This window comes from Rhamphochromis longiceps, linkage group LG13 (assembly GCF_057381845.1).
Source record: "Rhamphochromis longiceps isolate RC_006_pf linkage group LG13, R_longiceps_female_GT1.1, whole genome shotgun sequence".
Lineage (NCBI taxonomy): Eukaryota > Metazoa > Chordata > Actinopteri > Cichliformes > Cichlidae > Rhamphochromis > Rhamphochromis longiceps.
The window spans coordinates 19,635,097-19,661,003 of NC_140569.1; the positions used below are offsets into that span (position 1 = coordinate 19,635,097).

Genomic DNA, 25,907 nt, shown 5'->3' on the forward strand with positions numbered 1-25,907 from the left:
TTTTAATCTGTTTTTGGTCTTCGTATAATCCTAAAGGAAACAATGGTGTCTTTGTCTAAACGCTCCGGTAATTTTCCACTAATTTTTTGTAAGCATCCATGCTTTCCTTTTTCCTTTTAAATTTATAAATAAAGAAGTTTCTTTCCCTGAATTTGACCCTTCCCAATGGTTTGGAAAAGGGTGTGTACACGTCTGCCTTCTGCTGATAGAAACCCTGCTGATCAGAGTGGGGGTGGAGACTATAACCCCCCCCCCCCCAAAAAAAAACAAAAACAAAAAAAACAACCCATGATTAGCATGCCTTTAAGAAAAGCCTTACTCTTTGTTGTTACAATCACAGGATAGAATGTTGTTGTATTATCACAACAGGAAGGCTAGAAAAGCTGCAGTTCAACCGATGGCCACTATGATTACAGCTTAAAACATCTTTCGTCATCATTATGGTCCCTTTTAATTTAATCCCCCCTAATAATCATTTTAGAAGTTTTTCTGTATAATCACTGGTCAACCTGTAATATTTTGAAGACCTGCTACTGGTTACTGAACGACCGCTGTTTCCACAAAGAGACCTAACATTGATTGCAGCACATCATCATGCCAACAGCACATTAGCTGCAGATTACTGTCAGAAGAGCATGATTGTCCTCTTGTTATGAGTACACAGTGTGAACCTGATATTTGTGCACAGCCTATAATCATGCATCAATTCAGACCAGGGCATTTTATTTTAAAGAGAACATTGGGTCCTAGGGCTTTGATTTCTTTTGCAGGATAAGTAGGCCTGTACCAACCACAATCGTTATCTTTATCCTGGAGGTCAAACCGAGGTAATGCTCTCATCTGTCACTGTTGTGTGAAACGCTGGTTCAATACCACCATCTTGTGGGTGACAAGGTTCAGGACTTCTACAACAGAAGGTGACCAAAACAGAAAAAATATTGAAACACGCACTATTCCTTAAAAGGTCAACTCTAGAGCCGTTATTAATTCACTGCAAAGTGTAGGTTGGTTCCAAGGCTTCTGCATCATATTTGAGCAAAATGAAATGGGACTCCATTAAATAGAAACCCATGAGCTTACTGTTGCACAGATTTATTTTAAAACAGCATCAGATTGCAAACAATTGTTTACCACTTGAATGCAACACCAAATTTAAAGGTCCCACTACAACGTCAGCCAGTTCATTCTCATTCCACGGGGGGAATCTGATAATGAGGTTTTTGTCAAAGTTGGCGGTGTGTCACATGAGACAGGTCAGTCACATCCAGTCCATCTTTTTTTTTTTTAAATTTGCCTCCACATTGCAGGATTACCACTGCAAAGGGATTCACGTCCTCCCAACACAAAAACAGTTTTTAATGCCCGCATATGATCAAGTAGTTTCACTTTAGTGCCTATATGCGACAGAGTACTGATTGGTTCTCACTCAAACACATCCCCCAACCAACAAGTGATAGTAAACAAAACAAAAACAGAAACAAGTGAAAACAAAGTAATCTGAGTGGGGGGGAAGAAAGTGAACTTCATGATCTCCAGGCTGACAAACCTGCCCCAGATGTTGTAGATCTCACGGTCCTCTCACATTGAGTACCACCACCAAACAATACATTGTGCGTTACTATGACTGGCAGTCAACGGTATCTGATTTATGACCTCCCCGGGATGAGAACGCATTGGGTCAGCAGCGCAAAGCAAACATGTCATATAAATGTATTTTAAAAAGGCAAAAAGAAAAAGTTGTGTTAATGTTTTAAAGAGCTGAAGTACAGTATTTACAGGAGATTAAAAGCAGACTACTGTACAACTCTTTGCTACATTTACATTCTCACAGATAGGCTTAATTTCCAGATAAAAATAAATACACATCTGATTTCTATTACCCTTTGCATGTCTTATTGCTCATCTATTAAAATAACATTGTAATCATAAAAATCTCATACAGTATATACACACACATATGTCTGAAGCAGGTGCATTTCTTTACATTACACACATGCCGGTTTGCATTCTCATATGATTGGACCTCTTCTGTTCCGAGCCACACCTTTGGTCTTTCTTTACATGCATGTTTGTATCATCTACAATATTTTTTGCCCTCCTCTCTCGTTTACTGGGATCTGTTAACTGGGTTGCCAATGAGCTCAGGGCACTGCTCCTCTCCTTTAGCAATCCTGTCGCACTTTCTGAGCAGGTCGTAGTTGATCTTGTCGGTTATGATGCTGTCCTGCTTGTAGTCGGGGTGCTTCGCGACAAATTCCCTCATCCACTTGGCCATGGTCATCAGTTCACCTATTTAACATCAGGAGAAGTCGTTTAGGGAGCGTTACAAGGAGAAAAATGCTTTTGCTTATGAGACTACTCAGTATTAACCTTTTAATGACACTTTACCTGAGGCACGTTTCTTTATGAGCTTCAGATAATTCAAGATGGTGCACCTGGTGTCCACATCCACCTCCATGTTTTCCAGGTAGCAGTTAAGTATTGGGATAAGCCCTTGAAATACTCCCTCCTGATGATTGAAAAAAGAAAAGAAAAAAAGAAACAAAATGCTGAAGTCTCCTCAGCAGGATAGAAAAAGAAAACTTAAACTACTGCAACTACAAACCCTTCCAGATTATTTCAAGAGATTTAAAAACAGATACCCTTGCGGCCAAAACTTTTAATATTGTAAATGTCTCTCTTTTATTTGTATAACAAAGCTCCTTTAAAATTGGATAACTCAAGTCTGCGGGTTTCATTTCATCTACATGCATCTGCAAACAATGTTTTCTTCACAGGCAGAAATATTGTTCCTCCATCTCCATCCCAGAGTTTGGCTACTAAAATACATCTGCATGTTAGTTTTAATCAATACGATGATAACTGAGGGCAGCTTTATTGTCTTATCACTTGTATAGTGCTCCATCCAAAAGCTGGTTCATGAATAATGACAACTTATAGTTGAGAACATCATCAGGTTTTAAAATCAATAAAATTCAACTCTGTTCAATTCATTTTTATTTGTGTAATAGTCAAATCAGTGCTCTGTATACTCTAAGGTAAAGACCCTATCAGAAAGAAAACCCCAATAATCCTCTAGCACTTGGCGACAGTGGGAAGGAAAAACTCCCTTTAACAGGAAAAAACCCCTCTGGCAAGACCAGGTCATGGAAGGGACAGACATCTGCCATGATCAGACCAAGGTGAGGGGAAAGAAGAGAAAAGGAGAGCAGACGGGAGTGTACATCTGCTTCTGCCAAATATTTCTTATGTTAAAAGATTCCCAACACACCACTGCCAACTGCTGCTGGATGAAGATCGTTAGGTTTCTATTTGTTAAATTGCATGGCCTGACAATATTAAGTGCCTTGCAATAACTGCTATTGGAGTTTGGCATCATAAATCTAGGAATCCCTTTTCTAATCTTCTGAATCAACTTCTCAGGGAAATGGCTAATTTACTGGGTTTGTTGTTGAAGCAGTGGTTATCGAAGCAAAAATGAACTCTTCTCTCTGCAGGTCCTCATTTTTGTCTAGAGATACAATCCCCCCCCCCAGCTCAGTCACGGTCTGATGAAAGTCAGTTGTCGTCTAATGCATTTTTGCTCTTCACAGCAACGGTTAACCTGCATGCAACTAATGCCTCAAACGTGACTGGCCTATACTTGCACTACAAGTATAAATCTGTCATTACAGACTGAAAACAGGATTTAAAAAAAAATAAGTTAAAAATAAAAAGAAAGAAGGGATCGTGACTTAAAAAAGGTGAACTAAAATAAAATGACAGATACGGTCGTTCAACATCATTTTCCTATTGAGTCATTACTACCAGCATAGCTCACACGTCATGTGCAGGAGAATAACTCACCTTTCCATTGATGATTGTGTCAATGCTCATCAGTGTGTACTCCTCATTGGCACCATCAGACTCCAAGCCGTTTTGAGCAGACGCGGTGCCATCGAGCACCGGGTTGCAGCCTGCAAAATAAATATATCAGCTGCTTCAGTCTGAGGCCTTGACAACAAGCGCAGATCCAAAGATAAACTGTTTTTTTAAGCACCTTTAAAGATGTCCTTGCGGAAGTAAAACATGCCTTCCTGGACAGCGTTTCTCTTCTGCGCGACCTTCATGTTTTCATCCACCTAATAAAAGACACTTCCTGTATCAGATCACTGTGTACAAAAATTCACAACCCTACTCACTGGTTAATTTCCTTTTTTAAGAAAAAGAACTGTGGGGTTGTTATCACCTTTGACAGCGGGATTATGAAGTCCAGTTTGTAGGACAGGATCACACGGGTCAGCAGGACCACAAACACCACATATGCAGCGTTTTCAAAGTCAGTGAGCTGCACCTGGAAAGAAAGGGCAAAAAAAAAATAAAATAAAAAATAAAAAATAATAAGACAACACACCACATCACTGAATTTGAAAGCAGATTACAACAAAACAGTCAAAGAGGTGAGCAGTACCTCCATGGGGCGGAACTCGACTCTCCAGCCGATATCAGAGTTTGGAGGGGGAGGTTTGAACCTCATCGTCTGCCAGTTGGTTGATTGGAGGTTCTGCAAGAAGTCTGAATGAATATTCGTGTACACTGCAGCCATGTGTATACTGCATTTTTACATGCAGGTGGCCCTCTTCTAAAAAATCATTTAAATTCTCACCTCAAAGTGATCGGACTCGTTCTCGTCATCCAAGTGTATTTTCTCCTCAAAGACAGAGAGTGGGTCTCGTATAAAAAGATGCGCTATGTGCTGGGCCAGGAGCTTGTCGATGCCTATTCACACAGAATGCATTATTCATTTCATTACTGCGCGATCATCTCGTTTAGAATTTCCCCCGTGGCTAAAACGTTTGTATTTTCAGAATCAGTACCTGCACTCAGCAGCTGCTTGTAGATCTCCTCGTCTATCGTCAAATCAATGTCATTGTACTTTTCCCCACAGCAGGACAGGTAGCTGTCAATGGAATCATACCTCGACTTGAAGATCCTGTATTTGTTGTTTTTTAAAGGCTGCAAGGAAAGAAAAACATTTCGTTACTGCTTCACTTTCACTTCAACAAACTATAATAAAAAGTAACTTAGTAATGAAAATAAAAAGTTGGCTCTTTACAAGGTTAGATGAGAAGCATCATAAGCATAAGAAAAAGGGGGGGAAAAAAGCAGTTAGTAAAGTAGTAGTTGATGACAAGAAATTTACGGCAGAAATTTGTGTTTGACTAAAACCTATTTTAAATCCACTACTGCCACTTGATAGGACTCAGCACAACACTCAAACTGCATAGACCATCAGTGGTCCTCTGGCCATTTTACTATACATATTTATCATTTAAGTTACAACAGCCATCATTACAAATTATTTTTAAACACATGTAAGAAAGTCTGTATAATCTGAAATCTGAGCATACTCAGTCACTGCAGTGGTTATAATACAACTTCCAGTGTTTTGTTCCTTGCACCTTTATGCAAAAGCATTATGCAAAAGCAGAAATGCATCTTAGTTTGGCCTCTACACACAGATGTGACACTGCACTTCATTATAGGAGGAACGACGAGAGATTAGTTTCCAGGAAGCATGAAAGCACATGATGCAACACATGACTGACATAAACTTTACAAATAAAAGGGTCAAGCCATGATGTAGAGTGCCTACTGTCACTACTGACACCGGCTGGACTAGAAATACTAGAAATACAGTGAGTAAATAAAGCTACTCACTTTCATTCGAGGTTTTTAAATCTGATCAGTACCCTGAACTAAAATGACGGCCTGAACTGGGTTTTCTGAGCTCAGCTCATCTGGCATCATCAAGCATGAAAAGGTTATGCTGACCTGCAGCTCACGCACTCTTTGCAGTTAGTTTCACAGTCTCATATCATATTAAACTGCTTGAAAGCACTGTCAGAAAACTGCACTCAAAAGAAAAAAAACATTCAAACTTTGTTGGGAAATCTCCCTAGTAACTTAGTTTCACCATTGCACTCGGGTTACTCCCGTGGATCTCAAGAGCTAATGACTTTAGATGTCAGAAACAGGAACACAAAAAGCCCCTTTTAAATCCAACAACTCACCAGAAGTCTGCCTCTACAAATGAATAAAACACATTTATAAAGTCATGGCTACTCCTGGCCGTTTTCAGGTCCACCTGCTCACCTTTAGCCCGCGCTCCTCCTGCGTCCTGTCGTCCACCGAAGCAGAAATAACTCCCCAGCGACAGTCGATGTCTGACACATGGCCTCTGTAGAAGGGTGAGGCTGCACTCAGTGCCATCTGGTAAAGAGTGAAAACTCTCTTTAGTGCGTTTAAAGGAAATGTGGGTTCAAATAAATAAAATCGATGCAAATTTGTTAAAAAAAAAACAAAAACAAAACAACCCAACAAAAAACGAGCAACCTCCTTAAATAGCTGTTAAGAACCCAACAGCGCTTCAGAGCTTCTAACAAATCAAATGAATGCATATCAAAGAGGTGACTGCATCAACAAAATACCAAAAATTTGCATAAATATGTATTTATAACACTTGGTTTGTTTGCAGGTTTTACTATTTGCATTCCCCTGCATGGAGTGTGCATCTACTGTAGAGCCACAGACAGTGTTTATTTACAGCATCCATTATGTCAGTGTGGTCTGTTTTTGGCTTCTTAGACGTCACATCTACTATAGCACAGCAAAAACTGCAGGTTCTAAAGCTGCTACAGCATCAAGCGCATAAATAGCTTGATAAGCAGTTGAAACAGTCCTGCTGAGAATGAGGTCAGTTACGGAAACATAATATATGACAGGAAGCAAGTGTTTTGTTTATCCACTCACCACAATGGGGCAGAATGTTGCTAGTTGGTCATAAAGATACCTTGCCTCATCAATGCTGCAAGCCTGGAATGTCACCTGCAAAAGCATCGTAAAAATAGGATGAAGTACACTTATAAGTTACTTATTAGGAATGTGAAGCTGACAAAGACAACCAGACGTGGCACGCTGCTCGGTCAGTTCATTCACTACCTGCAGACAGCAGTTGCCCATGCCGAAGCCCATGGCATCCATGTAGATATGGTCAGGCAGAGCCGCCCTCGCCGCTTCGCCATCATCCTCAGGAAACTCTTCCACAAACGGAGATGGAGTGCACTTGTCTTTGAAAACTAAAGAAATTTGGTCACATGCATTTATTCCACAATGTCTTAAAGGCAAATGAATCACATAAAAAAAAAACAAAAAAAACCCAACACAACTTTAACTCCATTTACAGTAGCTTACAGATGTGTTCGACTCTGACCACATCTACAGGTCGCAATTGTTGCTTATCACAAAAAAAAACAAGAATATAAAAATATCCTCAATTCAGTCAGACTTACTTGGCACATTTATTACAACTTTTTCTCCCCTTCTGTGACGTATGTTTCTGGTTAGAGTGCTGAAAAAAACCCGTAAAAAATGCAAGTAAAATGTATTTATTTATACAGCACTTTTCACAGATTAAAAAAATAATAATAAAGTGCTACACAATAAAAACACAAGAAGCAAAAGTATGACATCACAATCTAAAAGGTAATAAAAATCACATGTAACCATGTGGATATTTCCTGCCCATCAGTTTCTGATCCATTTTGCTCAACTAACTCCAAAATTTCTAATTAAACACATCTAAACTGTACTGACATTACAACCATGAAGCCTACCTGAATCTCGGGTGTCTGTTGATGGCTTCATCGGGGAAAAACAGCGACTTGGACACTCCTGTTTCAACAGGAGTTGGTCGGTACTCTGGTTTGGTGAAACCCGGGCAGCCTAACCTGAACAAAACCATCACATAACGCAACATTAAAAAGCTGCGGCTGACATTTATTAGAACAATCCCATATCAGCTTATAGATTCACATTTGTATTGACTTCCTTTATGAGGGTAAAAACCTTTGATCAGTATAAACTGAAGCACCTTGGAAATGCGGTGACGGTGCAGAGCGTTTCTCTGGGGTTCAGGACAGACGACGCCTCGCGCCGCCTCTTCCTCATGTTGCCCTCAACAGTGTTGAACTCTGACATTGTCCCGCCGTATGGCTGACCTGGAGTTCCCTCGATCATGTAGCTACCATACTCTGGTCTCCACAGTGTGGGGTGACTGCAAAAACACACAAAGTGTATTATTAAGCTACAACACTTAGAGGTCAGGCTGGAAAAAAAGCCCCTGGTTTCAGTATCACGATGACCTTTCTGATTAAATAAACGGACCGCTCTCCCTTTATCATACGTCGGGCGTAATCCTGGCAGGGGCAAATGAACGCGACACATTTGTGCTTCTGAGCCTGCTCTTTGGTGTGTGCGACAGAGGGGCAGTAATGAGGAATGCATCGGCTCTACTATTCCCACTGTCACTGGTATTTCCCCTGGGTGAAGTTGGCTACACAGATTTAGACCGATGTCATGGGCTGCAAGCAAACATAACACTCAGGAGCCTGTACAAACACATTTACAGCGACTGCAGAGATGGCACTACAGATTAGACATGCAAACAGTATTCCCAGGAGGAGCTCATCAGGGGGGAAATACCTTGGCATCACCTTGGAGATGTCAGTCAGTCATCAACAAAACTTTTGTAACAGATTAATTTCCGCGTCACATATTTTTAAAGCCACCTAAACGACGCTAAAAAAGGGCACATCACAGAAACACTGTGCTGTACATTTTTTTGTTTTTAACAAGCGTGCTACGCACCCTTTTCTTGTGCTGCAATATTAATTGAACTATTGAGCAGAAAGACTGGAAGATTCAAGCTTTGGTACCATGTGCAGGGAGCCTGTGGGGCTGTGCCAAAATCAAACAGAATAACTCAAAGCTCTGAGTCGGGGAGATGTGTCTCTTCCAGTTAACTGCTTGTGCAAAGACAATGTGATCAACAGAGAGTCTCTGTGCATGTTCTGTATGGACACTTTTTTTTTTTATAACCTTAGGTTAAAAACTTCTGATGAGATAAAACAAGACAACCATGTTTGACTGTTTAAGACTGTAGTTTTTAGAGTGTATAGTAAAAAAAAAAAAGTTAATCTGAGATCATATTAGTAAAAAAAAACCAAAAAAAAAAACAAACTACTGATCTCAGGAGCGTTTCACAGCAAAAATACTCAAGATTTCTGTTAATGGCACCAACTTGTGTGATTTGAGGAAAAACAAAAACAAACAAATACTCAAATACAGTGAATGGAAACAGCTGATTGAGAGTGAAAAACAGGATGAGACAGGAGGGTCTGACTCCTGCCTGCACACTCAGAATGGGACATTCAACTCAACTGCACTTCTCAGGTGCTTTTGTTTAAGTGTGTGTGTGTATACATGTAAATAAAAAACATGTAAAAAACGTTTAGCATTTTATTTTTGTGGGAATAAGCTGCCACAGAACTCTGTTGAACATTGCACATTAAACTAAATGTTCTGCAACAGCTGGAGGAATAGGAAGCTAGAGCAGGGCGATATGGCCAAAAATATTTATCACGATATAGATTTGAAAATTTGCGATAACGATATAACTGACGATATAATTGATGCGAGACAAAATACAACTCCACAACATTACTAGCGCAAAAAGACAACCTTCCATTTATTTTCACTTAAATAAGAAGCTGGTTTTTATGTACATTAAAGCTTTATAAAAATGTAACAGTGCAAATGCAAATTCCTTGCTGAAAGTTTAACCAAAAGGCATTTCCAGTAGAAACGGGCTGACATATCCTGAGCATAACCATGTATAATATCCACTGAAGTTAAAAAGAGGTGCTTTGCAACATTAAACTGCAGTGTGCAGTACGTATTTTTTGGACCATAAGGTGCACAGGATTATAAGGCACATTAAGCGAAACAAAGCAGTCAGATAAATCAAACTTTATTAAACTCATTCTTCTTGCTTCCTCCACTTCTGTACCATTGATTCATTAATGTTGAATTCTCTGGCAGCTGCTCTATTCCCATGTTGTTGCAGTATATTAATGACTAACCTCGTATTGTGGATGGATTATCTCAGTTGTTCTCCTGACTGAAGTTTGGTCCGTTTACAGCATCCTGCCATGCGATTGCATTTGTCTCTAACCATGAGGAACCTTCACGTTAACTTTTATAAGTGTAAAAGTGTTAAGTGTTCGTCCTCCAGCTTCACTGTTTATGTTATGCTAACATAGCTGTGTCGCTAGCGATTACGTAGCACATCATTATATACCAGCTAGCCCAACTTCAGTAACCCTACAAATGTCACTGCTGTTTAGTTTCCTGTCTTCATTTATGTTGGAAGTGATAGCAGAGCTGAACGTTTGAATTTTTTCAGAAATCTCTCAGTCAGAACATGCAATATCATGCTTAGGTAACTAGCGAAACTAGCGAGCTAACTTCCGCTAGCTTCCTGCTAACTTCTAACTCCGTTAAATGTAATAAATTTTGTTTTAATGGATGCCTGGAAGTTAAACTTCATAGTTACACCTGGTAAAGCAGCAATGCTGATCGTTTTATTAAAGATGAAAGACTTTAGACAGTTTAACTCTCAGTGATGCTGCAGTGTTCGTTTGACCTGAAATATACGGAGTTTAGGACCCAGTTTACTCCCAGATTTAAGAGCATCTTAGTCCGACAAATACGACAATAACAACGGCCGCTTGCATGTTCTGCAAAAAAAATGTGCTTTGTCGTGTATCTGACGGACAAACACAAAACCAGTTCCACATCACTGAAGTTGCACCATTTGTACAAACCAATTCTGGTTCATCTGTTTCACTCAACAATCGGCCATGTGCGTATGAAAACAAAGGCACTGCGCATGCGCGTTTTACTCATATTCTATCGCGATATTTCATTTTCCTATCGTTGCCTAACATTATACCTGTATTACCGTGAACGGTATAATATGGCCCAACCCTATAGGGAGCTGTAATTTCTAATGCATAAGACCTCCACTGAGCAGCTATAGCATCTGTTACTTTAAGTCACATTGATGCATATCAAAAAGAAGTGTTTTCTCTTAACTGCTGCACTTCCAATTTAAGTTATAAAAAAGCCGCCATGCACCAACTCAGGAGCTTTCACTGAGGCTGATAACAAAACAAATACAAAAAGAAAGTGTCCACCTGCAATGCATGCTGATTTAACCTTTATACAGCATCTCATCTCACTCCTCCTCTTCTTATTATCCCACTGTGTCATAAGCAAAGCAAAATCCGCCATTAATCTCTCAGCTTACATTTATTCAAAACAAACCGACAGCCTTTTTGTCACAGCTCCTGACATTTGAGGTGTGGCATTTATTCAAATGTTTTTCATATTCTAGTTTTGTGTGTTGCCATTTCAGTGCAACAACACAGTGTCTCCTCCACAGTGTAGTGGTTTACACATTCGCCTAACGAGTAAAAGATCCCCAGTTTAATATTGGGAGGAGACACAAAGGAGAAAACAACACTAGCCAAGTAAATTATGAGCATCTTTCATCTTTTAGTAGCATATGCAACTGAACACACACACACACACACACACACACACACACACACACACACACACACACACACACACACACACACACACACACACACACACACACACACACAGTGTACCTACTTGGGGTTTATGTTTTCTCCCTGGTCCTGCAGAGTTGCTAAAACATCTCCACCATTCAGGACGAGGCGAACCTTCTCATCCTTGTCGTCAAACTCCACCAACATGTATTCAACCTAAAAGCAAAACGATCAAAGACAGAATTAGACAAATACTGTATTTAAAGTACTTGCCTGATTTTTATTTTTATTTTTTAAATAAACACCAGACTTTCCATCGGCGCTATAGATGCCATCACATCAATTCCAATTCATCAGTTACATTTCCTTGACTTTTGACTCTGCTACCCTGTAATCCCCTGTCTGAAAGAGGGATTAATCTATAACAACAGCATTCCACATGGTTTGAAATCAAAATACTTTGTTCAAGCTGTACAGATTTTTGTGGCTGGTGACGGATGAAGAGATGTGAAGTTTTGAATGAAAATGTAAGAAAACCACAGCGAGCAACAGACAAACCCACATACATTGCATAGTAGCCATTAAGTTACCATCCACACAATAAGGAGTGTCCTCATGTGGTAGCAGGCATGCCAGCAGTGTAAGCAGCAAGGGAAAATAAATGAGTGTTGGACCACCACCAGTGACAAAGCTGGACTTCTGTTTTGTCATGTTTTTTGCTCACGGCTCTCTTCAACTCTTATTCAACGCTCCCCAACACCTGACTTAAAAGTCAAAACTGGCTCCATGGTTACGGCCTTGTCATGTCAATAAACTCAAACATGCTGGGAATTACATTGCTTCACATATTGCAAGGAGGCCAAACTAGTTTTACATCGGGGCCCATATACAGCTGCCGGAGCGGTTGGTGCAAAGAAGCACGATTTCAACAAGCACATCTTGGTTTTTCTACACGATAAAGAAATGTCTAAAATTGCTGCCCATAAAGCAGGAAACCTTTTCTTTTAATTTACAGAAAATGTCCTGCTTTATTTATTTTATGGTGGACACATGAAAAACTGAAAATTCTATATCAGACAAACACGAACTTTTCTGTCATTTAATTGTTTATCTATTACTTAATTACTTGTGTGTAGGCAGAGTAGGGCAAGCTGTAATATATGTAAAAATACAGTTAAAAGTCCAAAACTTATGCCTTCCTTTGAAATTTTCCAAATATGGCCAGAGGGTCGGATTGGAGTCTTTGCCTGGCCAATTCTGGAACCCGGGCCTTATGTTTGCCACCGTTGGTATACAGTATCAAAGAGCTGCAGGATTTGTTGCAGTTACATGTGTATGTGCTGCAGTCGGTCAAGGTGCGCGCGCACACACACACACACACACACTTAATTAGTCTATCAACACAGGACCACTGTTGCATCATGCCCAGCCGCATTACTAATAGATTAAAAGCATTAACAGACAACACCAGCATTAATATTATTCCACAATCCTTACCTCATCGCCCCACTTTAGCACATCTTTCTGACGATCCTTCAGTTTGTTGTAGATGTTGAGAAACTGGATGATACCGTGTTTTCTAATGTGGTCAGCATACTTTCGGGTTTCTTCCCAATTCAGTGGAGATCCCTGTGACAGTAGACCCATCGCACACGCTGACTGCAGGTATAAAGTGACCGCTGTTCGGCTCTTGCTGCCTGCTTTCTATTTAAACGGCACGCCGGGCGATAGCTAGCTAGCTCGTCTGTCCAGGTGGGAGAGCTCGCATGAAGCGTCGGTTAAAACAAGCGGCAGAGTATGGAGGGCTTTCAACAGAGCCGCGGGCTGAATGAAGGATCTCTTGGGGTTTCTAAGCAACAACGTGCCCTGTCGGTAACCTCAGCTGGACGTCCAAAAGAAACAGGCCCCTGCTCATCACTTGCTAATGCCTCGTTAGCTCGGTACCGTGAGTTAATAACTCCGCACCCGCTGCTAAACGGACGACTTAGTGCCTGGTGACACCAGCTCGGTAAACAGCTACGGACTGAAGCCAGTAAAAGCGCAGCTATATGGGGGGGGAATGACAGCGACGTGCGCCGGTAGAGAAGTCTGTGTTTCGGAACCACTCTGCCGCACGCAGTCGCTCAGTGTTGTTCATATGAACGCCTTCCTACTTCAACACACGTGACATCTTCAGGCGGAGCGTAGCGTGGAGTTGCGTCAGCAATCTTCGCTTCGAGTCTCCGCCCACCAAGCCGTCAATCATAGCGAGCACCAGGGCACGTTCAAGAGCGAGATGCCGTAGATATAACATTCGTCCATATTACAGTTTTTCGCAAATGCTAAAACAGATTTCACAAACGTTTCCACCATGTTCCCCAATGTCTAAACACAACACCCTTTTCTAAAGCTACATAAATACAACCACACCTTCCCACTGCAAAACTCAAACTTTCACGCCAAAAGAGCAGCTTGAAGCTTTCAAAAAAAATGTAAACACTATACACATCATTACACACTACAGCAAAACAATTGAAAACACAATGCTCAATTTGTGAAAAGGTTCTTTGTTTCATAACTGCCAATGCATATTTTTTATAAACCATACAGCAACGGATTGTCGTAGATCTCTGCAGAGGATTAGGCATTTAGATTTGTGAGTTTCATATGAAGAGTATAAATCTATAGAAAATCCTGCATGTATGTACACTACTGTAACACAACTGAATGCAAAAACAGAATCTATTGTACACAACAGTACTCCTGAAAACATGATCAGGGTGTGAAGCTTTTGGGGGTTTTTTTTAATTTATTATTATTTTTTTTTATTTACATTATTCACACCACAATCACTGTGCGGCATCATGTCGCTGAGCTGCATTGGGCCACATCACCTCACCCACATCGCAGGCTATATTGTCTCTTGCCAGGCACCGCAGGAAAAACGCCCTGGAATGGCGAATCCATCCTTGGAAGGCCTCCGCTGGGATGTCACAGGCCAGCTCCATTGCCCTTAGGAGGTTCTCTCTTGTGTATGGTTGTCTGTCATAAACCTTCCATCTCCACGATGAGAAGAACTCCTCTATAGGGTTCAGGAAAGGGAAGTAAGGTGGCAGACAGACGTTTAAAAAGTGGTCACCGTTGGTGGTGAACCGCTCTCTGATTTGGTTTGTTCTGTGGAAGCGGACATCGTCCCAAATGATCACATAAATGTGATGTGCGGGCCCAGGATGGTGTTGGTGGTGGTCCAGGAGGATGTCTTTTAGTTCTTCTAGGAAGGTGAGGAGACGTTGGGTGTTGTAAGACCCAAGGACAGCATGCCGGTGGACAAGCCCCTCCGACCCATGGCCGCACAAAGGGTAATATTACCCCCCCGTTGGCCAGGGACCTCAGTGATGGCTCTTTGGCCAATGATGTTACAGCCTCTTTCGTTTCTGCAGGCTGAAACCAGCCTCATCCAGGAAGAGGTACTCATGAGGTCTGGCCATCGTTTCCAACTGTAATATCCTCTGTGAAAATGTGAAAGTGCACAGGTGTTCAGAACAACATTCAATCAGGTAGCACAGTATTGTCCAGAAGTAATGTAGGCCACTGAGCAACACAATATGTCCACTAACTGTATTGTTAACATGGATGTATACTTACTTGCACATACTCGTAACGTAGGTCTTTGTGTCGCGCAGAGTTGCGCTCAAAGGGAACCCCATAGACCTGTTTCATCCGCGTCTTATTGCGCCGGAGAACTCGATCCATTGTGGCCAAGCTGACATCGTCAATGCTCTCAAAGTTGACATTATCGGCAATGACTTTGTCTCTGATCTCCCGGAGTCTGATGAGGTTGTTCCCAGAACCATATCCACAATGAGGGTTTCTTGTGCCGCTGTAAATATGGGAACCCTCCCATCTCTATGTGGCATTCTTTCAACTCTAAAGAAAGATACATGTGTTGTCAATTGACATGTGTTACAATACAGTCACAATTGATATGAAACCAATAGACTACTTTCACAGGTTTGTAAAACTGTATTGTGACAAAGAAAGCAATCGAGTACAATACCTATTGTGTTGTCTGAATGCCCTGATAATGGTGGCCACGGTGAACCTACTCAGGTTTGGACGGACTCTTAGTCCTGCTTCAGCCATTGTCATGCCATGGACAATGACATGGTCAATGACTGTTGCTCGCATCTCATCCGTAAAGATGGTGCGAGGTTGTCTTGCTCTCCCTCCTGGGCCTGCTCCTCTTCTTCCAGGGCCAGCTCTTCTTCCAGGGCCAGCTCTTCTTCCAGGGCCAGCTCTTCTTCCAGGGACAGCTCTTCTTCCAGGGACAGCTCTTCTTCCAGGGACAGCTCTTCTTCCAGGGACAGCTCTTCTTCCAGGGACAGCTCTTCTTCCAGGGACAGCTCTTCTTCCAGGGCCAGCTCTTCTTCCAGGGCCAGCTCTTCTTCCAGGGCCAGCTCTTCTTCCAGGGCCAGCTCTTCTCCCTGCTCTGCATCAAATTCCTCTTCCCCTGACTGCCTTCATCCAGTGTGTTTGCTTGACCTCTTCAGCATACTGTGCACTCTGAACTTGCTTTTATACATGTAGTCACAGCATTAGCAACAGGTGTCTTCAATTTTGAGTCGTTGTGTGTAATGAATGACGCCAGGTGTGTTCATTGTGTTCAAATATTGCTGACTGTGGCAAGCATGTTGCATCACATGAGCTTTCATTTGAGAATATGAGCAGAGTTCTTTTGCAACTTGTGTTTTAGCAAGGAAAGATGTGTTTAGATTTATGACAACGGAGGATTGTGTTCTGTGAATTGTGTCTGCATGTGTTTATGATATTGGTAAATGATGGCTAGATTTAGTAAATGTGTTTAGACAACTGGTCATTTGGTTTAGAGGACTGGCTTTTGTGTTTTAGCATATGAGAAAAACTGTAAAATACTTTAATAATTTAAAAATTATTTTTTATTTCTAATTTTAAGATTTTATTTTAGTTTCATTTAAAAGAAAAACAAGCTACACAAAGAAGAAGAAAAAAATACCATGACAGTGAGCAACACCAAAATAATCAAAGAACTTATTTAAGAAGGTCTATTTTTTTCTATAGGGTCATCGGCGAGGCTCCACAGGCAACGTCTTTCATCCTCTGTGTTTCTAGCCAGGAACAGATTTAGCCACAGTCTATAAATGGTAAAATGATAATGGAAAAATGGGGCACTGAACTTCAAAGAGAGTGAGTCCTTCCTTCCTGTGGAAATCAAGTTAAGCTATTGAATTACTGTTATTGTTGTTTAATTTAAATGTAATTATCTAATCGCGCTTACGCTCGAGCAACTGTTAAAAACAATTGACTATAGGGAAATCGTTCATATTCTCTTTACATTGACCTTTTCTAACGCAGATTACTGTTTGCCATTGTCTTTTCCATAATTATGAACTGATTATTTTGGTAAGACCAGAATCCACGCCAACTTAGGTTAACCTGCTGTATGGCAAAGTATTAAACATTCACTTTAGGCTTAATTATCAAAACTGGTATTATGTGACTTTCTGTCTTGACAAATAAATAATGAACATATACATTTACATGGAAGATTTGGTTTATTCTTATATGAAAAAAGAGGGTTATTACATTAAGAACAATGACTATTAAAGACAAAATATCATTTTGCCAGAGTAAATGTGCCTCCTTGTATACACAGAACACAAAATAAAAACACTGTTGTTTATCTGACATAAGGCAAGCTTTTCGTTTCTTTAGTTTTTTGGTTTCATGTTCGTTTGGAGTTTTCTGATTATTGGCTCCCTCTTTGTTTTTGTTTTTTAAAGTAAAGAATAGTATGAGGAAGACTATGGAAGACAAAATCAAAAGCAGCCATGTCCTGTTTGTTTGTTTTTGCAGGGTAACTTATTTACCCTTAGTTTCCACAGCACTAAAATGAACGAGTCATGTTTAGGGTAGAGTGTTCATACTAAGGCAAATTTGCAAAAGTAAATGTAATAATGATACAGCACTCTCGTGAGAGGGCGAGGATAGGCCTATTGTATATGCATGAGTTGACAAAATAGCTTGTAGGGTTATTACACTCATAGCCAAATAAGGATTTGAGGATGTGGTTTAACCAAACACAATCGACTGCTCGGGTCACACCCCCTCTGTGTCGATAAAACCTGCACAGTCACTTAGAGGCAATCACTACAAGCGATGTCACTGTCGATGTAATGTTTTTGCCCAAATATTAAGAGTTTCTTAAGTTTTATTCACAAATATATAGTAAAATACATTTGTGAGACTCGGTTTACAGCTACAACCCACATGTATTTAAATTTAAATACATGTGGGTTGTTTAACACATTCTCCACGTGTATGGTTACATACTTATATAATAATTATTTTGTCTCGTTTGTTATATTAATTACTTGTTTCTTCTTTTTTGAGTGTCTGGAAAGCAAAAAGGTGTGGCAAAGGCTGGAGGATTGTGAAGTACTGCAGCTAGATTATAAAGATTAGATTATTAAGCCAAAGCATGTGCTGCCACTGTATGGGGTTTAGAGAGGTTAGGAGAGGGTGGAGAGCTCCCACTGCCCCCCCAAGAGCACAAGGCAACGTTAAAAACAACCATTCAGACTTTCTGTTTGAATTGCTGTTGTCTTCAGGCAGAAGTTTTAGGACATCAAAGATAAGGACAAACATATTATAGATAAGTTTCCAAAAACCACTAAACCACTTCAGTTACACTAAACTCTGCTGGAGAATGACTCATGTGATCAATGGTCAGGGAGACTTTCACTGTATATTGTTTTCCGTGTATGTGCAGAGATTCAAAATGATGTGTCAAAGACATTGCAAACATCATGGGACCTATAAAAACTGAATTAAGACCAGAAACAAAAGGTGCATGTCTCTTTCATATTTTAGAAGACAGGAATGCCGCTTTACTAATCCAGCCAGTTTACCAACGACGCTGTGAAAACCACGCACTACTAAATCCCGCTGATAATCATTCAATTTAAGGTTTGTACCGTCAAACAATCCAATTCAATGTTATTTATGAAGCATTTCTTTTTTAAAAACAACAGACTTTGACAAAGTGGTGTACAAAGCACCAAAACAACACAATAAAACAATAAAAACATTAATAATTACAAGATAAGAAAACACCACTCTCATTCTCAGTAAAAGCCAAAGAGTAAAAATGAGCTTTAAGACGTAGTTTAAAAACAGGCAACGAGGGGACCGATTCTAAATCGGGCAGGGAGATTGTTCCAAAGTTTGGGGGCTATAGCTGAAAAAGCTCAATCGCAGCTGTTTTTCATTTGAGTCTTTTGGGACTAGCAGGCCTCAGTGACCTCGAGGGGACATATGGAGTCAACAGCTTAGATATTTGAGCAAACTCACAGCTAGTTTGGAAATAAGACATTGTGCTACAGGCAACGTAGATGAGCATGTCATATGCCTAACTAAGGGCTTGTCATAAAGGCCAGTGTGACTTTACAGACTTAACAGTGAAATATTCAAGTTATGAAATCAGTTCTCTTCATCAGCTTTTGACTGTGAGTTATGATCTCTTATCTTATCAAGTTACGCTCTGTTCAAACACATTCTACTTTTGCTTCCATGTGAGCTCTTTGTGCTATTGTATTACAGTTTTTTCTGAATGCTTAAACCCTAACTGTGATTCTTGTAGCACAATCTCTAAAACTATTCAGACTTATAGCAAAACCACTCACTGAGTTTGCAAAACTAAAAGCACAAAAACTGCTTTGCACTCAGTTTGCAATTTTGTAACACACACTTTGCAAAACTGTAGGCACAATTCACTGCACAACACTCAATTACCAAATTTCCAACACACTCCTAGCAAAAGTATACACATGTATGGCTATCATTAACACTAATTTGCCAACTGTCTGGCACACTTTCACATGTGAAAACTTTTTTAGATAATTAGTTCACTTTGCAATCAGCCTAAGCACTATAATACAGGTAAGCTGTGTGTGCGGAGTACAATGGAGGGAGCAGAAAGAGTGAGAAGTAGAGGAGGCCGAGGAAGAGGACGTGGAGGTGAAGAAGTAGGATGAAGAGGACGACAAGGACAAGGAGGAGCAAGAGGAAGACGAGGAGGGGGGAGAGGAAGATGAGGAGGGGGGAGAGGAAGGGTAGGAAGAGTAAGAAATAGAATTGCTGATGACATCAGAGCTACAATAGTGGACCATGTAATCAACCGTGGAATGACCCTGAGGGTAGCTGGCCAACGGGTCCAGCCTAACTCGAGCTGCTACACTGTAGCAAGCACCATAAGGACATCTTGAAATAAGAATCGGTTAGTACAGTCACTTCGCACAAAGATTTGTAGCACTGCCATATGCCAATGAGAAACACACCAATACCATTGATGTAAAAATACTGAAATTGTTACTTTACAGAATTGCTAGATGACCAGATGCTGGGGGCAGAGGAAGCATGTTCACTGCAGACCAAGTAACCCATATAGTCATTATGGCGATTGCAAATAATCCTATACTTGGAAATAGACACTTGTGTTTGTTTTGATGTGTTTGAATAAACACCAGTACTTGAAGTTTGGATCCCTCTATGCTTATGGATCTATGACAGAAGTATGAGCTCAAACTGACATAGCCTACCTTGTGCACAGAGAAAGCAAAAGCCAGATGTGTTTTGTATTCATATCATCAGTGTGCAGTTGGCGCATTGTGTGCTTAGTAGATGATGGCTTATGTGTACTGTTTGATACGGAAACACCATTTTTACGAAGGTGTGAAGAGTTAATCTAGCTGTGTTCGCTTTTGCAAGAGAACTACAATGTTTTGATTATTGGGTGACAGGTTTTCTTATTTGTGTGAAGAGTTTTGCAAAATTAGCCAATGGTTACAAAAAATGTGCTTAAGCAATCAGAAAAAACTGTAATGCACATGTTAGCCAAGTTTTGCTGTAATACTTGCAGATGGTGCCCACCAGTTTCTGACTCATAAATTCAAACTTTATGAGTTGTATTGAAAGGTCATTGGACTTTTCAGCCCAGTTACAAAGCACAGAAAGCTGTAAATGCACATATAAATTTGCAAACACAACACATTCTGATTTGTTGATTTATGCAAAGTGTGCCCAAGAGTAGCAATAAAAAATGGTTTTCAATAAATGACCACAGCTCAGACTAGCTTATCCTTATTCTCTTTAATTAAAACAAAGAAAAAAAATGGAAACACATGAGCAGTCAGGGGATCCATAAATAACGATTTCCAGCAAAGCTCAGGCTCTGAACATCATTCCCGAGTTAACTTGTTCCTTTTTTTTTGTCCTTTTTACAAAAACAGTGTCTCACCATCACATCTAAACTCATTCAACCCTCATTGTTCCAACACGTTCCTAACCCCAACCTGTTTTCTTTGCTGCAATAGTGTTTATGGTGATCACACAACATACAGAGCAAAGCTGCAGAATGCTGCACGTGGCACACAAGCAGAGAATCTGCAGTCTTGCTCCGTGGTGCGTTTCAACACCAGTCACGAGCGCCTACTCCTGGTAGGTGACACCAACACTTATTCCAGCTCCAGCTTCTTCTTCTTTTCAAGTATCTGAGAATCACAGTAGCTATAATCACCATAAACAAGACTGTCAGACCATACATTGTTTCCATGGCACTGGGCCAAATAAAATTGTTGTGCTGCAAGTGAATTTTAACAGGAATCTTGAAATTTATATCTTATATTTGATTTTTAAATAGCACTCCATTTGCTGTAGAAAAAAGGCTAACAAAATTAGTCTGGCTGAATTGGCCCCAGAGTTAGATTTGTCAAAAAAAAGGAAAAAATAAAGAAGATAAATTAATAATTTACTACATCAATTTATCTCTTTCATAACCATTACCTGGCTTTACTGATGCCAAATATAATATGAAAGCTAAGGACCATTTTCAGGAGCTTGGACAAGTTGGAAACCTCCAGACATGTAAAGTACAAGGTTGTTATGATCTAATTCTTTATAAACTGACAGGTGCAGATGAAACTGAACTGGCTCTGGACTCTCGTGTTTTCCGTGTCGGTATGGTGACGACACAGCATGAAATTCCGACTGTGGCTTCTGGCAGCTCATCATCCTCAGTCCATTCATTGAGGTCAGGGTTGTAAACCTGAATGCATTTCTTGTACTTCTTCTCGCCCTCGTTCCAGCCACCGAGGAGATAGATCTTGCTATTCAAAATGGAAATCCCTGCTGTGCTCACCCCCGTGTGAAGAGGTGCGCAGTAGCTCCACTGCCCACTATGAGGGTTGTAAGATTCGACAGCAAGGACGTCCACCCTCTCCCCGCGCCCTCCTAGCTGGCTTCCGCCGATCACATAGGCGCGGTCTCCCACAGTGGCGGCACAGTGCCAGCCTCGAGGCGTGCTCAGACTGCTCTTATCCTGCCAGGTGTCAGTGGAAGGGTCGTAAGAGCACACAGACCTGGAGTAGGCGTTATTAATGTAACCTCCAGATACAAGTATTTTTCCGTCGATCACAGAGCTGCCGTGGCAGCAGCGGGGGACCTCCATGGGTGCTTTCATCTGCCACTGGTTGGAGGAAGGCACGTAGCACTCCACGGAGGCCTGCACACCATCAGCATTTCGCCCTCCGATGGCAAACAAGAGGCCATTGAATGTGTTGAGGCTGAAGTGGGTGCGCCTCTGGATCATGTTGCTCAAGTGAATCCAAGCATTGAACCGGGAGTCATACCTAAGGAATGCAAAAGGGATTATTTTATGCTACACATACACTAACTAAAATGACAGATGGTGGGCTTACCTGTCTTAGTTCTTACCTGCAGAAGTTGCTCACGGCATGTTTTGCCTGGTTTCTTGCATCATTCTGGTCCTCACCCCCCGCAACATACAGGAATCCGTCCAGGACTGCAACACACTGATTGAAGCTCTTTGCTGGCATCTCCGTCAGCTTATTCCACACATTATCTGAATCTCTGTAGAGAACGTCTTTGCTGAGAGATTTCTCTGTCAAGGCAGGGCGTCCGCCAACTGTGAGAATCACTTTGAGACCACCACGTACTTTTGTTCTGCGTGACTGGAGGATGTTCTGTTGGTACGGAAGCAGATGGTAATTCATAGCATCGACGAGGAGGCGGTGGCACTCGGGGTCCTGCATCATTCTTGGCACACCTTGGACATGATTCACCAGGTCTTGGGGAGTGATAGTGCCAAACCTGATGAGAGTTAGCAGATCTGCCGCATACTTTAACCTCTTCTCATCAAAGTCCAGCCATTTCATGGCAATCTGGAAGGCTGTAACTTCAGAAGGTAGCTGCAGGGAATCATCTGACAGAAATTCGCTGATCTGCTCATAGGTTAGCTTCAGGAACTGCTCCATCTCAGAAAACTCAATGAAGTTCTCTCTCATGAACTTCTGAGTCGCTTCCTTGGTTTCTTTGAGGTCATAGGCATCAGCGATATTGGCTACGTACATGCAATTCTCCACACTGAGCTCCTGCATGAGGAAGTCACTGCACATCTTCACTAAGGTGCCAATCTGCAGCAGCATGGCTGCAGCAATAGTGCTGCCAATGCTGTAGAGCGACAGAGTGAGCTTTCCTGAGTATGCGTACGTAATTGCAGTAGCGAGGCCAACCGGTGAGAGGTCGTTCAGGTCTATCTTCTGGAGGGTCGAGTCCTTCTTCAAGATGTTTCTAATGTACTCACTGCAAGAGGCCATGACAACCTTGTGCACATCAAATGACTTTGATTTGGTGGCGACTGTTAGATCACAGAGGAAGCTTTCGTTTCTCATGGTGCTCAGACCTTCAAGGAGGTTCGGGGCATACACAGAATCAGTGACTTCAGTCGAAATGCAGCTAAAGCCATTTCCGCCTTCAAGCAGAGTGTTCAGCCCGTTAATCTTGTTGATGGGGCTGTTCTCAACCATCAGGGCCATATCATTTATGTCTCCCTTGCTCTTTTTGGTTGCCTTGTTCTTTTTGGGTGCCATGGTTTTAGCAGCAGAACACAGCCCGGACCTTCTGAAAAATGAGCACATAAATGTTAGCTTTTTTAGTCTATTTCAACTTGAATGGATAAAAAAGTGTTTTATGAGCGAACTAGATAAAACCAGCTGCAGATAAAGTGCGACAAATGCAACTTGTGACAGAAATTAATTTTTCTGGGTTATCTTATTGATGAAAGCAACTCATTTTAAGCAGTGGGGACAGGGGCAGCAAAAGACACAGCTACCCAAGCTAATAGGTAAAATAACTGGGTAAAAAAGAGCACCCGAGAAAGCAACTGAAGAAAGTGTTCAGCTCTTTGTGAAAGACCATAAGGACAAATAGTTATAGACATTCAAAGACTTTAAGGAAGATTCAGATAACCCTCAGAGAAATTCCTGCACAAAAGGGACAGGGCGGAGGCTAAAATGAACTGAGGCAAAGCAGAAAAACTGATTGTTAAAGATTTGAAATTCTGTTTGGAACTCATTGGTGCCCCGTCCCCAGGGCTAAAGAAGAAAAGGGAAAATCTAGCTTAGTGTCACAGTGTGGGGTACGAGAGCCAGCACGTGTGAGGACATGAGGGTTCAGGAGGTGCACATGGCACCCTTTATCCTGAAAATCACATAGTCAGGCTTTTAGGGCAACATATATTGCCATCCAGCCAACTTGTCTTTTGGTAAGAACCTTGCTTATTTTAACAAGACCATAATGAACTGCACTGAGCTCACCATACCCTGTGTGAACACTGAAAATGAGCTTATATTTTTCAATGAACAATAAAGTTTTTACAGTTTTAAAATGTGATGTGTTGTCCTCATAGTATCATCAATGAGCGAATAATTGCTATCTGTTTTGTATTTATATTTTATATTATCTTATTATATTTCTAATTTATATTAATCATTTTCTTGTCAAATATGTAAGATGTCTCCACCTTCAATGTTGGTTTTGTTTTGGAACTGTTCAGATTTCTTTTGGCAGATTTGAAAACGTGTGCTACCAGGTGAGCCAGGAGTGTTTAAGTGCATCAGCATGCTCCCTCGTTGCATCTGTCACAATTTATCAGCAGCATGTCCAGGAATAGCAACACTGGCCGGCTCACCCATGACGTTCCTTTTATAGACTTTGAGACATGAACAGCAGGCCTAATGTCCTCTGACTGTTTGCTTGTTCTTTTCTTTTTTGACACTTTTCTTTCATAAATTGTTTCAAGTTTGTCTTAAAGTCTACAATGACGACCGTATACAAGACAAAACACTATCAGAAACGTCATTGCTGGCATTATTTACCACAGGCCTAGCAGACACAGATAGTTCTTTTTCCCATGCCTATGTTTGAAAAATGAAATTACAAGTTCTACTCATCAGACATTTTTGATATTTTGAAGCACAATATTTGGAGCGAGAAAGCAGATTTTCTGTTCTGTAAAAGCTTACAAATGCTGATGTACGAGCTTCCTCTGACTGCCTCCTGCTTTGTTATAATGCCAAACAATCAAGCTTTAGAAACTTACCTAAAAAATGAAGTTGAGGCCGGTGAAGAGGGAGCTTGCACCTCCAGTTACTGGAGCAGGAGAGAGACCAGCCGTCACCCCCGTGGAAAGGGATATGCAGTAAACTCCTCCTCCAGGGGAGTGGGTTCCAATCAAGTATTGTGCAATACCAGTGGCAGAAGACCCTCAACGTGAAAGTGTCCCACAATAGCCTGTAATCATCTGATAACAACATACTGCCGGGTGGCTGTGTATCCTCAGTGGGATGCCATGTGTTACGTGATTAGTGCAAACAACTTTGTACACTTTTACAATAAAACTATTAAAAGTAAATATTCATTTGCAGACACGATGTCGCTGCCAAATAAAGGTTTAATTATAGAGAGGCACGTGCAACATTTAAGCAACGTTAAAAATGTAATTGCAAAATTCACAGTGACCATACTGTCATTTGTTTTACAGCTTTTTTTATTGTAATATTTTTTTTGTTTTACAGAACATTCATGTATTCCTAAAATACAGCCAGCTTACATTAAAATGATGTTGTAATATTTACAGCAATTAGTGTCCCAGTACAGCACATTTAATGATCTGCATGCTAAAAGGCTACAGCAAAAGACAGAGACAGCAGAAGTCTGAGGAGATGTTGAATAAAGGTGAATTCTGCAGCTTGAGAATAATAATAATAATAATAATAATAATAATAATAATAATAATAATAATAATAATAATAATAATAATAATAATTATTATTATTATTATTAAATACTCATTAAAACATCAGCATGTAATTGTGGGGACTTTCTCTTGTCAGGTCTTAACTTTACAGTATAAAGTGACTTGAGGGGATTGTTGTGATTTGGCATTATATGAATAAAACTGACTTGAATTGAATTGTTCTGAATCAAATAAATTATTTTTTCAAAACTAACCTGTTTATAGATACAAAACCTTCACTTTTTTAAATCACACCAGCATGGATTATTGCTGTTTGC

The 25,907-nt window shown here is 40.7% G+C and overlaps 2 protein-coding genes across 2 annotated transcripts; both read right to left on the bottom strand.

Moving 5' to 3' along the window:
• Nucleotides 1-1,076: 1,076 nt before the first annotated feature.
• On the bottom strand, nucleotides 1,077-13,613 carry gclc (glutamate-cysteine ligase, catalytic subunit). Its single transcript, XM_085428302.1, has 16 exons — nucleotides 12,957-13,613; nucleotides 11,563-11,675; nucleotides 7,913-8,095; nucleotides 7,656-7,769; nucleotides 7,332-7,390; nucleotides 6,982-7,118; nucleotides 6,793-6,867; nucleotides 6,136-6,252; nucleotides 4,857-4,995; nucleotides 4,646-4,758; nucleotides 4,451-4,543; nucleotides 4,229-4,333; nucleotides 4,040-4,121; nucleotides 3,847-3,956; nucleotides 2,389-2,509; nucleotides 1,077-2,289 (listed from the first exon to the last, which is right to left on the bottom strand). The coding sequence occupies exons 1-16, from the start codon at nucleotides 13,104-13,106 to the stop codon at nucleotides 2,108-2,110; spliced, it is 1,893 nt and encodes a 630-aa protein (XP_085284428.1). The 5' UTR covers nucleotides 13,107-13,613; the 3' UTR covers nucleotides 1,077-2,107.
• A 6,996-nt stretch (nucleotides 13,614-20,609) lies between these two features.
• Nucleotides 20,610-25,046, bottom strand: klhl31 (kelch-like family member 31). The gene is made up of 3 exons (XM_085428304.1): nucleotides 24,934-25,046; nucleotides 22,248-23,453; nucleotides 20,610-22,162 (listed from the first exon to the last, which is right to left on the bottom strand). The coding sequence occupies exons 2-3, from the start codon at nucleotides 23,420-23,422 to the stop codon at nucleotides 21,430-21,432; spliced, it is 1,908 nt and encodes a 635-aa protein (XP_085284430.1). The 5' UTR covers nucleotides 23,423-23,453; nucleotides 24,934-25,046; the 3' UTR covers nucleotides 20,610-21,429.
• Nucleotides 25,047-25,907: the final 861 nt, after the last annotated feature.